Source organism: Symphodus melops (genome assembly GCF_947650265.1).
Source record: "Symphodus melops genome assembly, chromosome: 16".
Lineage (NCBI taxonomy): Eukaryota > Metazoa > Chordata > Actinopteri > Labriformes > Labridae > Symphodus > Symphodus melops.
This window is the reverse complement of record NC_136706.1, coordinates 9,230,260-9,246,947: the sequence shown is the minus strand read 5'-3', so window position 1 is coordinate 9,246,947 and position 16,688 is coordinate 9,230,260. Positions and strand designations below refer to the sequence as shown.

The window sequence follows — 16,688 nt, the reverse complement described above, 5'->3', positions numbered from 1 at the left end:
CTTGTTTGTGCTTTTTTTCGTCCTCAATCAAAATGTGTTGTTTCGTCTTCATTTTTTCGCTTGTTCTGTGCCATCTTTAACAAATAGGAGACTGGAATCTATAGAAAGTGGTGCAAAGTTTAACTTACTTTTCATCATGTGAGATGATTTTTAAAATTAAGAGTCATAGTTTTAATATTTGGAAAATATTTAAAGGGACCTCAGGGTTTGCAAAGTTGCACTTACATTTCATATATATATCACGTTCGTATATAAGGCACTAACATTTTTCATAAACATATCAAGTAACATTCATAATTTATTTTTTTTAAAGGTGAAAAGGAGAATATTATAAAGGTAGAAGCTTTTTCATTATTAGTTATTTTCTCCACATCTTCCTTTCTGTGTGTGACCGATGGGTGGCAACAAAACAGTTCAATGCGGAAATTAGGGGCCGCGAAGAAGAAGAAATAACCGGAAGCAAATGTTTAACCTCTGCCGCTGTGCATGAGGTTGGCGGGCTGCTAGTTTTGTATTTGTTCAAAATCTTCTGCGGAACTGGACTACAAAACTTTTTTTTGGCGAAACAGCTCAACTATCAAGTAGAACCCCTTTTCAGTCGGGTAAAACAACGTGTTGATCCATGAACACTTTATATGACCAACGTTTCTGCTTTAGTTAGCTTGTAAAAAAATAATGAGGTTTCAATGCTAGCAGACAGCTAACTAACCCGGTATTAACCAGTTAAAATTAGTTAGCTGCATGTTACAGAGGCGTTTAAAGTTATTGTAAAGCTAGCAGTGCATCTTGTCCTTGTTATTGTTTGACATTTTATCTTACTTGGCTGACTCTGCTGTTGCTGGACTTTTGTTGTAGTTGAAGATAAGTGGTCGGTGGTAGCCATGCCGTCCAGTGCTGGACCCAGCAGTCCCTCCTCTGTTCTCGCTGAAGCTCTGGAGAACTCTTCCCGGCTCATTGACAGACACCTGCAGGATGACCGCCTCTTCCCTGACCTGTCGGAGTTGCTCGGCGTCCCCGCTCACAGTAAGAAGACATACGTTCAACTCAAGTGCTCCTATTTACATGAGCCTCTGCTTCAGAGAACATAAAGTAGATGGATGGACAACTTTAGGAGTAAATATACAACTAAAAGTTTAGAGTAATTAAAGGTAGCAACCATCGTAGCGTTCAGCTTGTTGTTTACACACACACACACACATATATATATATATATATATATATATATATCCTCAGCTGAAAGAACTGGGATGCACAAAGTAAAACTTCAAAACATCTCACATCAAAAAACACTTATCAAGATTTCTACTAGTTTGTGAATGAAGAAGGACCAAACGTATACCACCATTTATTTACAGAATATTTCCTTCTGGATCTATAAAATATCTACGTATGAGTCTATTTTTAATTGCACAGGTTACATTTGCAATTTGTTTATTCTGAATCATATGAGGGGGGGGGCTTCTTTTATCTATCTCAAAATGTTTGGAAACTTGTTGACATGTTACAAATAACATAATTTCTTTATTTCTTAGTGTGTACATAATATTGTGTATGGTGACATGGCATCTGGATGCATTGTTTTGTTATACGTTCTTGTCAAACCTGTTGATTATTGTGTTTATAGATATGCCGTCCCTCTCTGGAGTGTCAGACATGGACTACCCCCTACAGGGACCAGGTTTGATCAGTGTGCCGAATCTCCCAGAGCTCAGCGCGGTCCGCCGAGTCCCCCTGCCACCTGAGCTGGTGGAGCAGTTCAGCCGTATCCTTCGATCGTTCAGGAAAATCAAAAGGAGCGCTTGCAGAAGGACTGAGAGTTTGCCCCGAGACTAAATGCATCTGTGATTAGCTTTGATTTTTGAGTTTCAACTTAACCGTTTTGCCGCACAGATATGCAGTGTAACTGCATGATGGGAGTGTTTCCTGAGATTTGTCGCGCCTGGCTGACTATTGATAACGACATCTTCATGTGGAATTATGAAGACGGGTAAGTACGTTAAGCGCGCGTGATGTTGCTAGGTGACAACGTTTAATAGACGTAATTAATTATTTCATACTTTGGGCTTTCATCTTTGCAGTGGGGATGTTGCCTACTTTGATGGCCTTATTGAAACCATATTGGCAGTGGGCCTTGTAAAACCAAAACAAGGTATGTGTGAAGCCTTAAAGTCAACATGGGTTGTTGTAAAACCACTCATTATTTATCATTTCATGTTGTTTGTTTGTGTTTTTTCTTCTCAGGGATTTTACAGCCACACATTCACTACCTCTTGGTACTGGCCACTTCTGTGGACGTAGTCATCCTCGGATTGAGCTTCCCCAAGAGTCAGGCGGGTGAGTCGCTCCTACAGCTCGATCACAGTGACTCTGCGTTTGAGTTTCTTTTCCTGTGGAAGTTATCACTGATACCACAAAGAAATGTTATCCTGATGCTTCTCTGTTTACAAATGAAACTGAAACGTAAAGTCATTGCTGCAGAAACTCTGTGAGATGTTGTATTTCGATAAGAATATCATCCTGCACTTTATTAAAATGAGTTTTAAAGCTGAAAGAGGTGTAAAAGTTGGCAGCCTGCAGCTAAATATGTCGCTGCTTGTGCATAGATGTAGTAAGGTATGCATTACTTATGTAAGTGCTCAAGCTTAGAGCAGTCACTTTACCAGTGCAATGGGAAGTTGTAAAGTCTGTGTTTCATTATAGACGTACCTGTTGTTAAAAGTTAGTACTGAGTGCTGTTTATAACTGATATAGTGTATAGATATTTGTGGTGTTACCCCATGTTTAGTCTGCATGACTGTTATTAAAATCCCTTTGTGGGTTTGTCTGCCTCGTCTGTTTTCCTCTTGTTTTAGGCTTGAACGACAGCATGTCAGGGGGGATGCAGCTCCTTCCAGACCCCCTCTTCTCAATCCCCACAGACAACACCTACATCCTGTCCATTACCTCCACTGACCTCGGGCGGATCTTCATGGCGGGAAAAGATGGCTGCCTCTATGAGATCGCTTACCAGGCCGAGGCAGGATGGCTGAGCCAGCGCTGCAGAAAGATCAACCACTCCAAAAGCTCTCTGTCCTTCCTCGTCCCCTCCGTGCTCCAGTTCTCCTTCTCTGAAGACGGTGAGGAGAGAGACACATTTCCACCTGGAGTAGGATGAAACGTCCTTGATTTGGTTGAACTGACCTCTAATTCGACTCGTATTTGTTCTCCACAGACCCCATCGTGCAGATTGCTATTGACAACTCACGCAACACACTTTTCACGCGCTCTGAGAAAGATGTCCTGCAGGTATGTTATTACACATTTTTCCATGATTGTTTGCGGGGTTTTTTTGAGTAATCTGTAGAGATTGATACTGCGGTAAACTATTTGACATTGTCTGATATTGTCAGGTGTACGACCTGGGGGCTGATGGACAGGGTATGAGTCGTGTTGCAACCATGTCTCAGAGCACCATCGTTGCTGCTGCTGGAAACATAGCCAGGTCTGTTTTAGTTTGTGGAAACTTAAATATGTGCCTCCCGTCAATCATACTAATAGAAGAGTCATGTTTTTTCTGTCCCTTCCTCTGCAGGACAATTGATCGTTCTGTCTTCAAACCCATCGTCCAGATCTCTGTGATTGACAGATCGGAGTCCTCAGACTGTCACTTGCTCGCTGTAACTCATGCAGGTAAATACATTTAGAAATATGTGAAGTGGAGTGAAAGCAGGGAAATCGTCAGGCAGCTGTTTGTCCTTTTATGTGTGCCTCAACATTCTCTGTCTCTGTAGGCGTGCGTCTCTACTTCAGCACCACACCTTTCGCCCTCCCTCACCAGAAGAATGTGGCAGTTCGGCCCTGCTTGCTAGCTCTGGTCCATGTGCGTTTGCCACCTGGTTTTTCTGCATCCTCTACCCTGCAGAAACCGGCAAAGGTCCATAAGGCTCTACATAGCAAAGGTTAGCACTGGAATTGTTATCTTTTACAAGCATTATCCAAAAAAAAGAATTAAATTATATGCATGCTTCCAGTGTGATTTTTTTTTTTTTAAATCATCTCACTGGATTTTGTAGATTTCCTTTTAATACCTTTTTTTTTTTTTTTTTTTATCTTGCAGGTGTTCTGTTGATGGCTGCTTCTGAGATGGAGGATAGCGACGTGCTGTGGTGCATCAACCATGACTCCTTCCCCTTTAAAAAGCCTTTGATGGAAACTCAGGTTGGCAAATATAAACAGTAACAAACACTTCAGGTGGATTCTTGCCATTCGCTTTCATCACAGCAAAGCTTGTTTACTCATATCCAAACACGCAAAAGAACACGTCTCATGTTTATTCGCAGATGATGTCTAATGCAGACGGACACACTTGGGCGATTTGTGCCTTGAACGAGGAGAGGCCGAGCAAGATTTTAACTCCTCTGAACAAAGACCAGATCCCCATCACAGATTCACCTGTGGTGGTGCAGCAGCACAACATCCCTCCGCAGAAGTTTGTCCTTCTCTCTGCAAAGGTGTTGACCGCTGTCACCATTCTTCGAACATAGAGTACAGTATTGATTTAGTGTGACCCAACAATGACTTAGCTGTGGATACTCATTTAAGACTCCTTGCTGTCCTTTAGGGGAGCCATATCTTCCAAAAACTGCGGCCAGTCGACCAGCTGCGCCACCTGCTGGTGAGCTGTGCAGGAGGGGAGAGTGAAGACGTCGAGCGCTTTTTCAAGCTGCACAGGGTACGAGACATGCAAATCACTGCTGAGTGTCGTATCATTGCATCAACAGTAGACACAGTACATTGAAGTTGTTTCTTCATTCTAAACAGGAGGAGCAGGCCGGTGCAACAGCACTGATCCTGGCCTGTTCCAGCGCTGCATGTGACAGAGAGGTCTCACAGTGGGCTACAAGAGCCTTCTTCAGGTCAGATCACTTTTACCAATATGCGCGCAGGTTTAAACAGACTCGTTTTCTCTCCACAAAACTCAAATCCCTCTCTGCGTTATTGTCATGATTAGATATGGAGGAGAAGCACAGATGAGATTCCCCGCAGCCATGACATCTCCCAGTACAGTCGGACCTGTGATGAGCTCTCCTGCACCAGGTAGATAATTGAGCATCGTCCAAGTTGACTAATCACGTAACATGGAAGGGTTTTGTAAACGCTTTTCAAACATTGCCTTTGATAACACCGGCATTAATCTTTTATCTTTGTTGTCTTGGTTACTCTACCTAAGGCATTGTCCCCCCGGCTTTTGCCACACCGTTTGCTCCCATGCACACTGGTTCTGTCCCCATCACACCCATGTCCGCCGGCCCAGAGGTGATTTTCTCAGGGAAACACAACGGCATCTGTGTTTACTTTGCCCGCATACTTGGGTGAGTAAATCCTGCAATGTTTTGTCACAGTAACACAATATTCTTTGAGGGCCCTCAAAATGTCTCACTTTTGTCTTGTTCATTTGAAGTGTGATGGTGTTGTCCTTACTTAACACGTCTTCCTCTCTTGTTCTCTGCTGACTGCGCGCTTACAGAAATATTTGGGATGGCAGCCTTGCTGTTGAGAAAACGATAAGCAAAGGAAACCAAACGGTCAACATTGTGAGTATCACATATATACACACCAAGCGTTTATTCAAAAGTTTGCAGCTGTAAGTTGACAATCACTCTCATCTGTTGTCCTCGCAGTTGGAAAGCAGCGTCGGTTTGTTTGATCTCGAGTCGGTGCTCCATGAGCTCTGCGGTCTGCGAGAGTTTCTCGATAAAAACTCTCAATTCAGTCCATCCTCTCTTGGTGTTGCAAGGTAAGAGCTCTTCTGCTCGTTAAGTCAGCAGGCTTCTTTATCAAAAAAAAACAAACAATGGCTACAAATTAAAGTGTTAATTAAGAATCATCAGTTAACTTGACGACAAAGTACCTGCCGTGACTCAAGTGTTTTACCTGTGATGACTTCATGTGTAGCTTCGACTGTACAGCTCTGTAGGGGCGATCCAGCTGCTAACTGCATGATGATAAGAGACGCGTCGAGATGAACTGAAAAAAAGTGACCAAGCATAATGAAATAGCAACACATTACAACCTAAGGTTTCTGTGTGAAAGGCCGCGAAAAAACTTGCCTACAAATATATTTTAAAAAGGCGGAATTGACTCCCTGTTTGAACAGTGACTGATGTGCAGATCAAGTGCGAAGCCCAAACAGTTATGGTGTAGGATGCGTGTTGTTAAGGTAGAGTAGTTAAAAAAGAAAGCCAAGGCTTAAAGGTGGTCCGATTCAGGACTGGTCTTGGATCATCGAGAAGATTATTCCAGGTCTGAGCTGCATGATGAAGTGCTGCTTCAGTGTTTTTCACAGTGAGGATGAATTCAAGGCAGCATCTGCAGTCATTGATTGTCTTCATTCAGTAATTGGATTTTTAATTATGCCGAAATCCTAATATAGCTTCTAATTTAATATTAGTTTTATTTTGCCTGTTTTTGAGTAATGATGCGTGGAAGCTTCCGGGTGTTACCCAGTCACGTCTCCCAGCCCTCATGACTAACATCTGTTTTTCTCCCTCTTAGTTTTAGCTCTCCTGCCAACTTGCAGCAAAGGCTGCTGGGATTTATGCGCCCTGATGGAGCCAACTCACAGCAGGTCCAACAGGAGCTCCAGAGGAAATATCACAGTGAGTGATGAGGGCAGGTTTTCAGATAATACTGGTCATGACAAATGACTACTTCGGATATTGGTGATAAAATGTCTCCTATTTAAGAAAATAAAAGTGGATTTCTTATGTAGCCAAATATTCATCAATTCTTCATTGTTAGTCCTGTAACTCTTTTGTCTTTGTGTTTGTGTCTCTTATCCAGCCAACGCTCAGGTGTATGAGAAAGTGTCCCTGCAGGGCATCCAGCAGTTGGTGCATCGCTCCTACCAGACGCTGGCCCTCTGGAAGCTTCTCTGCGATCATCAGTTCAGCCTCATTATGTCTGAGCTGCCAAAGGTACATGTGGGCACAGACATTTCTGCTGCAATGCTGTGAATAAATCGCCTTTTTGTTTACAGCCAAATTACCATGCCTGCGATATCACGTCTCATTGATCGCCCCTGCACATTGTATTCGTTTGTAGGAGTTTCAAGAGCAGATGAAAGGAGCCAGTTTTAAGGATGTAGTGATCCGAGGTAAAGAGCTGTCTGGAGCCCTCATCACAGCACTCATCAACGTCTACATCAAAGACAACGCCTCTGTGGACGCCATCAGCAATCACCTTCGAGACGTCTGTCCCCTGCTGTACAGCAGCGATGATAACGTTTGCTCCAAGGTACACACATGTAGCCTTTTGGGTGTATGCTGAGCATTGAAAGTATTCAAATGCCAGGATGTTTACAATTGTAGATGAAGTCAAATGTGTCCGTCTATAATAGCTTCAAGGGTTTGCTATCTGAGCTTCATGTTTCTAGCAGTCCTCAGGATCATTAAAGCTCATTGATTTATGTGGCTTTTACCTCACACTTAGGCGAATGAGCTGCTGCAGAGCTCAAAGCAGATTCAGAATAAAGCAGATAAAGAGAGGAAACTGAGGGAGTCTCTACAGCTCTATCAGCAGATCAGCCAACACACAGACCTGCCGCTGGTCTGCTCCCAGTACAGGCAAGGTAAGGACGCACAAGACCTCTCTCTCCAGTTTGTATTTGCATAGTGATTAAAAAAAAAGTATATTAATGCTTTCAAACTGCCTCAGTGCGTTTCTACGAGGGAGTCCTCGAGCTGTGCCTCACAGCAGCAGACAAGAAGGATCCACAGAGACTGGGACCCCATTTCTACAAGAACGGAGAGCCTGAGGACGACAGAGTGGGGCAGCAGGCCTTCCAGGAGAGGTAACACAAACCCAGCAGGACACAAATCGGTGTCATTGATAGCTATTGAAGTCCATTGTCCCTAACATTTGTTTTCCCCTTCTCTCTGCACGCCAGACTTTCTTGTTATAAGTGCATCACAGACACCATGCAGGAGCTGGTAAACCAGAGCAAAGCAGCCCCTCAGTCCCCAAGCGTCCCTAAGCAGCCTGGGCCTCCTGTCATGACCTCTGACCCCAACATGCTCAGCAACGAGGAAGCCACAGCCCATGTAAGAAAGGAGGGGACAGCTGGTGCTCGTTTTGTGACAGCAGTGTGCATGATCTGCATTATTAATGAAAATATGTCGCTCTCTTTGTAGTTTGAGCAGATCCTCGGCTTGGCCCAGAGGTCTCAGGACGAGCTGTTCCACATCGCTCTGTACAACTGGCTGATTCAGGCCGACCTGACTGACAAGCTGCTGGAGGTAGTGTGTCTTGATTTATGCTTTCTTTTCTTCTTCTTTTTTTTAAAACCTACATATTTCCTAAATGAGTACATCCTTTTCAATTGATTATAATCCAGATTTGACTACCACAACTCACTCCCAAGTTGTAGTGTTTTTGATGAGTTTCTTTATGGCTGTTCATAAGAAAAGTAAAGAAGTCGAAGAAAAAAATCCCATCAATTTACTCAAAATAGAACAAAAGTGCACATTTTATGATGCATTAAGCTTGGATTATTTAAAATGTAAAAAAAAAAAAATCAGCATATTCCTTTTAGTTCTGTTTAGTAGGTGTGCTGTATCTGCCCTGTTAGTGAGATGACGTCTATCTGTGCTGTTTTTGCCTGTGTTCTCCAGGTGAATTCTCCGTACTTGGAGGAACACCTGATGCATATGATCAAGCAGGACCAGAGTAAAGTCCACAACAACGACCTGCTGTGGCGCTACTACGAGAAGAACCGTAACTTCGGCAAGGCGGCTCATGTGCTGGCCCGTCTCGCTGACATGCACAGGTTCGGACAATATGTTGGTAACCTGGTTACCAAATATGCATGTTTCCTTGAAAGATATGCAACAACAATTGTTTGTTTGTTTTTACAACCATGCAGCACTGAGATCTCATTGAAGCAGCGTTTGGAGTACATCGCTCGAGCCATCCTCTCCGCAAAGAGTTCCTCCTGCATCTCAGCTCAGGCGTCTGATGGAGAGTTTCTTCACGAGTTGGAAGAAAAGATGGAGGTGCGTATTCACGGTCATCACAGAGAAACATATCCTGGCCTGATGCATGAAAAAAAGTTATTTAACCTTTTTGTTTTTGTATTTTTCCCTCCTGTTAGCTGGTGCGCATCCAAGTACAGATTCAGGAGACCCTGATAAGACAGTACTCCCATCATCCCTCAGTGAAAAATGTCATCTCTCAGTTGGACTCGGAGCTCATGGACATCACAAAGGTAACACAAGCAGAAGTGACCGACCCAGGAGTTTAAATGTTCAAGTGATTTTCTTTTCAGTGACTCTTTATACAAGCTGAATCATGTCCTCCTGTGTATAGCTCTATGGGGAATTTGCTGACCATTTCAAACTGTCTGAGTGCAAGCTGGCCATCATTCACTGCGCAGGACACTCTGACCCCATCCTGGTGCACTCACTGTGGCAGGAGATCATGGAGAAAGGCAAGTAAATGTCGCACATGATGTGAGTGCGTGTTCAGCTATGACCAAAACTTTTTTTTTCTTCTTCTTCTTTTTTTTTTTTTTTTTTTTTTTTTTTAACGGTTCCCTTTCCTCGCCACATGTGATGTTGGTTTCAGTGATGATTTTTTATTTTATTTTATTTATTTTATTTTTTTGTCTCTCCTAGAGCTCGGTGACTCAGTGGCCATGAGTCCGATAGACAGGATGAGGTCCCTCAGTTTGAAATTGGTCTCGCTGGGAAAGATTTACGCTGGAACACCAAGATATTTCCCTCTAGGTGAGCATTTACACCTTCCTGTAATTATTGAGTGTTCCTCTGGTTAGAAGTTTCCACCTCGCTGTTTTCTACTTTAATAACAGTTATACAATTAGACCTCCTCATCATGTGTGTGCATGACTCTGGGGTGCAGGTCTGCTGGGGGGTGCTTGATTATCCTCCCATTAACACCAGCCTGTTCAAACTTGTGCTTTGTACGGAAAACGATTTTTAAATTTTTTTTTATCAGCAATGAACAAACAGATGAGTTATGCAACTCAAACAATTGATGTTGTGTCTTGCAATTGTAGAGTTCCTTGTAAAGTTTCTGGAACAGGAAGGGTGCCGACTGAACTGGGATGTGGGCTTCGTCACCTCCACCATGCAGGAGATCGGAGTACAGCTGCCCCGTCTTCTGGAAGTCTATGACCAACTCTTCAAAACCAGGGTAAATGTGGAAAAAATCAGTCAGTTTTTTATTTGAAGGACTTAAAATAACCTTTTGGATTGAACGTTATATTCTCTATTAAAAATATAAATTTAGTTTATCAACCTGTCAACCTTTAGGATCCGTGTTGGCAGCGACTGAAAAAGCCTTTGCATCTGGTGGAGTGTATCCACGTGCTTCTGTCAGGATACGTGGATGATCCCAGCAGAGTACCAACCTATGACAGGTAAGCACTGTGTAGCCGCTTTCACATATTGAACATTTCTGAACATATCTGAACATTTCTAGATAATTTTAAAAGATGCCGTAAACAGAAAAATGTGGAATTGGCAACAGACTCTGCTGAGCAACACTATAAAGAGAATGCTTTCATTTCAATCAATGCTATGAGTAATTAATTCTAAATTAAACAAAATCACAACATCGTCAAAAGAGCCGGTCATGCTGGAAAGGAGAAAACGTTGTGCAGCATTTTTGTTACATGCACGCTGATCATGTTGCTCACTATCAGGTTGGCAGACGAAAGTTTGAGTTCACACATGCCAACTGACCCAGAACACTTCTGGAGTTTTGTGTGTGAAAGCACTGCATCAATTGCTGCTTATTTCCTGGCCTGTAGTGGGCGCTCTCATGTTCACAGAGCATATGAGCTACAATTTATATCCCTCAGGAACAAAATGTTGCAGGACTAGAACATCGTCTGATGCACATTTTCTTGTAAGCTGCCTTAGATTGAAGTCCTTAGCGGGGGTACTAAGCAGCGTTGTTGGCTGAAATCTTCCAATCCTGGTTATTTTGATGAAAGAGAACATTTTGAATCACCATATTTCCTGTGAGAATAGCAGAGTTCATTTCATTGAGATTAAGCTCTGAGATTTCTTGGTAATGCATCATGTTTGCCAATCACTGCAGCTACATTCAGGCTGTAAAACACACAGAAGGGCAGACAAATAATACACAATATCCGTCTGAACTGGATTCTAAATGTTCCCGTCCCCGCTGTGCATTATTACTGCTTCTTATGAGGGGTTCTTATTTATGGGACAGTTTGAAAGACATTCAGGTTATTATGAAGCCATTGCTCAATTCTTCCTTGTATTTTAAAGGTTTATTGGCAGCTTTAGTTGTTCTGCATTCCTCAAGCTGGATAAGTTAAAGTATTTAAGCAGCTCTCGTCACATCAAAAACAATTCAGTCAATTTTTGATTTCCTTTCTTTTCAGACGTCGATTCACTAACGTTTGTCTTGACAACATCTGTGGATACCTGGTGGAGCTGCAGTCTCTGAGCCCGAACTCGGCCCTTCAACAAACAATCGGAAACTTCAAGTCTCTGCAGGCGAAGCTGGAAAAACTCCACTGACACTACTAATGACGTTGTTCACAGGACAAGGGACAGGTGACCTCTGGATGTTGCACTGTTTGCCTTAATTTAACCGCTGATCCATGTGTCTGATCACATGATGAGCATGCACAACATGATGTCGGTATTCCTCTGTAGACTTTGCCACCTTTTATCTTCAGTCTGAAGTGTTGTGGCTTTGCGTGCTCAAGCAGGAAAGAGGAAAGTCTTCTGACAAAGACGAGACCGAAGACACAAATTTTATAACTTATTTAATAGTTTTTGTTATCGGTCTACACAAAATATTAAATTACAGCTTTTGAAATAATTGTTTTTTTTCTCTGCAGTGTTTGCAAATAACCTGTCTGAAGTCAAAAGATTAGAAGCTAGCCGGTCATCCGTGTTCGTGAAGCACGAAATACCTAAATAAGAGTTTGCAGGTCTGTTTTCATACGTCGAAAATGCACTTACTGCTGATTGATTTAGGATATTTTCATATGAATCCACTTGATTTAAAAGCTTTTCCATCAGAGGGGAATCATTTTGATTGGTCTCCATTTGCCTCCAAACAAACATTCAGTGTTGGATGTTGTAATTATGTATATAACTTGGCCATAATGTTGTATCTTTTGCCAAAGGTGAAAGAACTCCACTTTTTCTCTCGTGTATTATTTACTTCTTTTTTTTTTGTTGTTTACTTGGCTGATAATTGTAACCGTGCCCTGGTGATTGAATGCTTTGTGTCTTTGGAACAATTTTAACACTCAAAGCCCATCACTGAAAACTGTGGTATGTGATGTGTGGAGTCATAAAACATTTTTAGAAAGAAACTTTGTATCACTTTTGTGTTTGTATCAGCAGATGTGTCACCTGTGTACAAAGCTGTCCATAGGTACAGAATTGTGCTCAAGTTTACAAATAATAACAAACAGAAGGCTCAAACGTGATGTGGGTTTATTACTGTGGTGCAAAAAGATGTCCAATAATTTGCTTGTTGCCTTCACTGTTTGTGTTTACATAATTATCTTTAATTAAAAACGGTACTCAGGGTTTTCTACAGTCATCAAAGCCAGGGCAGTAATTGGTAAGGGATTTCTTTCTGCAATTAACTGTGCACCAAAAAACACAAGCACATATAATCTTTAGCTTATTAAAAATAAAATGTTTGTACTTGACACTGAGTTAATGTCTTTCTTAATGACTCAGTGACACATACATTTTAAAATAACTACAGATACAAACATCACTTCATAAAATCAGACGTGCTAAAACTCTCATCCCAGTTTTACTGGTAGTACATTTCATATTATAATAGTCACTTCAAATGTTAACTCACCCTCACAGAGTCTGTGCAACTTAGCTAGAAAAAAAACATGACTTTAAACACAAATACAGCAATATTCATTTAATTGCAGCTGTTCAAAGCAAGGCTACAAATGACAAAGCTTTGGAATAGGAAATACAAAATAACTTTTATAACAGAGGATGAATCATCTTAAAGATAAGTGCCTCTATGAACAACACAATCGTGAAAAGATGAAAAAAAAAAAGTTGCATCAACATCAGATAGTCCCGAAGACCCCGGACTGCAACAAATGCTCAGTGAGAACCTGAACATCTGTAAACTTTGGGTTTAGAGAATCAGTCTACAGTAATGCCATCTAATTTATCCTCGACATTCATATATTTAAAGTTAAACTAAAAACCACCCCTTAAGACAAAAGATAGAAATATTTGATACTTTTGCTGGAGAAACAACTTTTTTTTTTTTTTTACCAAAGCAGTTGCTAACTGATCAATCAACTCGTGTATTCATCTGCTGATTGTTTCGGTTCTCAACAAAATAAGAGATTAATGGATATGGAGTTTGGGGCTGGTCCTATATGTGTTCATCCAAATCTATCCTGCTTATCTTCTAATTAGCAATGAATCTTTCCATTTATACCGGGGCCATTTTTGACTATTTGACTATTAAAAAGGATACGGACGGACACTCTGTAAGTGGAGGATCAGAGACAGAAGTTCTTCTAAAACTGGATATTCAGTGTAAGTGTAAAATCAGATTTGCTTTACATAATTCTACCGTTTGCATGAGCAAGAAAGCTTTTTCACTCCGTGCAGGAATATATAAGGAATAATGCAGGTGTAGGAGGCTGCAACATAACTGGCCACCTCCACCACTATTGATGAGGTGTGGATGGTGTTGGTGATACGCAGAAGCAGATGAGTCAGCCAGCAGACCAGGAACACACTAGCTACCGCCACCACACTCTTGGCTGCCCTCACTTGAGGGCCCGAGCTTGGACTTGGCTTAGCTGGCATCTGGCTTTGCCTGGAATGAGTTGGTGGAGCTCCAACTTTGCTGCCTGTGTTTGCTTCCTTAGTGTGGTTTGAGCTGTTAGAGCTTTGCCCTGACTGGTTTTCATTTGGACAAGACGAAGCAGCCACGCCTGTATAGATGTTGTTTAGTGATGCAGGACATTTGGTATCTGTTGAAGTGCTTGGACCAGCAGCAGTTGTGACCGACGGAGCTTCCTTAGCCTTCTCGTCGGTAGCGTCAGAGTTGTGACTCTGAATGCGTCGCTGGTTTCGAAGAAGAGTTATAACAATCTGGATGCTGACAAACACAATCCCAGCAACAGGAAGAGCGTTTGCCAGGGTTAGATAAAATATTTCATAGGTTTGTCTTGCAATTGCACTAGGAAACAAGTCTACACAATCCTCATGACTGTCATTTGCCACATCCACTGTAACAAAGAAAAAATGTGGGATACTAAAGACCACAGCCACTGTCCAGCTCCCAGCCAAAAGACATACAACCAAGCACAGACTGTCCATCTGCACTGAGGCGCCACCTCGTTTTAGAGAACCGACGAGCTTCTGATGCCAGAAAGCACTGATGAATAAAGTTGTAAAGATGCTGCTGGTTTCAGAGAGGTCGGCACAGAAACGAAACACGCCGCAGAAGGTTTCCCCAAGGAACCAACGTCCGGCGAAATCTGCAATGGTGTCGGGAAGGTCCACCAGGTAGTTGGTGATGAGGTTGGAGACGGCCAGGTTGATGAAGAGGACCTCGTTTGTGCGGATGCCAGATTTCTTCCCGGGTAGGGAGCGTATTGCCAGCCAGTTGTTTCCAAGTATCCCTGCCAGGAACATGAGTCCTCTGATGATAGATTCAATCAACTCTTCTGCATCCATCCTAAGAGACAGTCTTCCAGGCTTGTGATCTTGGATGCTTTGATTTTTGAATGTTTATATGGGGAGGGAAAGAAGCCAGACCCAATCACACTGTAGTATTCAAACAACTTACCATTTCATTTTCCTTCAAGGAACCTTCATTATGTATCCCTCTGAGATGAAGGTGCATTATAATGATGGGTCCTCCCTGGCAGCCTTCCCTTACTAAATGTAGATTGAAAAAAGAACAAAAGGTAGAACATCAAAATAACACACCAACTCATCGGTCATACTGCATACTTTGAAGAGGAATGCAAACCCTTTGATCATTTCACAGTTTTCTTGTTCATTTTTTTGTTTTCATTCCTGCATTATTTTTCAAATAAAATATTTCTTTATTTTTTACTCAAAATAAAAGGTGTCCCTGTAGAAATAATCAATTTTCAATCAAACTAAGCTTGATCAGTGAATCTACCTAAATTTTCTAAAAATCAGTGTTGACTGTCTCCAGACCAGTCAACACAGTTCCTGCGACCCAATCAGACCAATTGGAGCTCCCTGTTCCTCGCTGTAGAAAGGGTTGTGCGCAATCAGAAGGAGCAAGGAGAAAAAGCAATCCACAATGTATGCACAGCATTGAAGATAAATATGTAAGTTGGCTGAACTCACATTGTTTGTTAAAGAGTAATGAAAAAGATGTCAGCAATGCTGATTAAGGTGGGTGAATCCACCTGTCTTAAGTTTAATATATTGCAGTATGATTTAGTTTTCTTTACATGGTTGTGCGATAATTGTTGATTTGGATGAAATAGTTTATTAATTTATTTTGTATTTCTTTGTTTATTTAACATGGATAATGTGCAATAAATATATGTACTAGAACTAGCTAATTTTCCTCTTTACTTCTTTTATAGGCTCAATCCAGCTGAAATGGGATTTTTGGCTGAGTACACTGCAGTAATGAAGCCTGTTGCCATGGCCCTTAACATCCTCCAAGAGGAATCATCTGTGCATATGGGCTTCCTGCTGCCAACACTTCACCAGTTGCAGGACAAGTTGAAGAAGCTGGAGTCGGCTTGCAAAGTGTGTGGACCTCTCATTGACGCCCTGCAGGATGGGATCCAGAAATGTTTTGGAGACATCATGAAAGAACCTGAACTGATTGCTGCAGCTATACTCGTACCAAATTCAGGACATCCTGGATCTCTGAAGAGAATGTCTTAAAAGTTGGTAAATTTACTTATGTATCAATTTAAATGTGAATCTGTAGACCTTGACATACACTTACCTGCCACTTCATTTGGTCCACTTGTACAATCTAATTTGATCCATTACAAAAACTCTGCCATGATTTCTATCTTTACAAAAATAAAAAAGTACATTTTTGATTGACACTGTCAGAGAAGGATTGATTTGACCATGTTTATTGTTGAGGTTGCACAGTAGTGTTGAAACAGACTGTATTGATTTGAGATGTTTCTAATATTTTGGCCACCCGAGAGGGCTGGAATATTAGAAACCCCAGTCAATATACAGTACTCTAGTACAACAGCACCACCCACTACCACTTCAATAATAAACATAAAGTAGAATTGTTACCTTTCTGGCAGTGTCAACAAAAACAGGACAATTGTGAGCTTTGTTAAAGTAGCATTCATGTCAGACTTTTTGTAGTGTATTGCATTATACTGAACAGGTATCCCTAATGAAGTGGCCAGTGAGTGTATATGAACCTATGTAATGTTATTGTCATTTATGTTTTTATTGTGTGAAACCATAGGCTGGCAAGAATTACAAGCACTAAGGGCAGGCTATACAGTAAAGGGTGTGCACCTAATTCTTTTGAAAACAATGTATCTTTACACAGGCTTTGACTACATCAGAAATCATCTGGACACTGACTTGGAGTTGAATGATGATGATGCCCAAACAAACAGCAGCCAGTCTGATGAAGATGACTTTTTTTTTGCATCCGTGAGG

At 41.7% G+C, this 16,688-nt stretch overlaps 2 protein-coding genes across 2 annotated transcripts; one reads left to right on the top strand and one right to left on the bottom strand.

Annotated features, from left to right (window-relative positions):
• The first annotated feature begins 427 nt into the window (after positions 1-427).
• Positions 428-12,706, top strand: nup155 (nucleoporin 155). Its single transcript, XM_079364371.1, has 34 exons — positions 428-602; positions 856-1,023; positions 1,625-1,762; positions 1,891-1,987; positions 2,079-2,149; positions 2,242-2,334; positions 2,853-3,116; positions 3,212-3,285; positions 3,390-3,481; positions 3,572-3,669; positions 3,771-3,938; positions 4,097-4,197; positions 4,320-4,490; positions 4,601-4,711; positions 4,801-4,895; positions 4,991-5,076; positions 5,210-5,351; positions 5,507-5,573; positions 5,661-5,776; positions 6,535-6,638; positions 6,823-6,956; positions 7,084-7,275; positions 7,471-7,609; positions 7,696-7,831; positions 7,928-8,081; positions 8,172-8,276; positions 8,652-8,806; positions 8,903-9,032; positions 9,131-9,244; positions 9,346-9,466; positions 9,654-9,764; positions 10,055-10,191; positions 10,311-10,417; positions 11,414-12,706. Exons 2-34 carry the CDS (start codon positions 882-884, stop codon positions 11,550-11,552), a joined length of 4,104 nt encoding a protein of 1,367 aa, XP_079220497.1. The 5' UTR covers positions 428-602; positions 856-881; the 3' UTR covers positions 11,553-12,706.
• Positions 12,707-13,569: 863 nt separating this feature from the next.
• ora5 (olfactory receptor class A related 5) lies at positions 13,570-14,729 on the bottom strand (the record flags this gene model as incomplete). Its single annotated transcript, XM_079364715.1, has 1 exon — positions 13,570-14,729. The coding sequence occupies one exon, from the start codon at positions 14,727-14,729 to the stop codon at positions 13,611-13,613; it is 1,119 nt and encodes a 372-aa protein (XP_079220841.1). The 3' UTR covers positions 13,570-13,610.
• Between the last annotated feature and the right edge of the window lie 1,959 nt (positions 14,730-16,688).

What these genes read in the sequence shown, in the direction of transcription:
- nup155 (XM_079364371.1), top strand. Translation starts at nt 882, where the DNA reads ATGCCGTCCAGTGCTGGACCCAGCAGTCCCTCCTCTGTTCTCGCTGAA. An exon ending in AGTTGGAAGAAAAGATGGAG is followed by an intron (nt 9,033 to 9,130) that starts GTGCGTATTCAC and finishes CCCTCCTGTTAG; the next exon opens with CTGGTGCGCATCCAAGTACA. An exon ending in AGAGTACCAACCTATGACAG is followed by an intron (nt 10,418 to 11,413) that starts GTAAGCACTGTG and finishes CTTTCTTTTCAG; the next exon opens with ACGTCGATTCACTAACGTTT.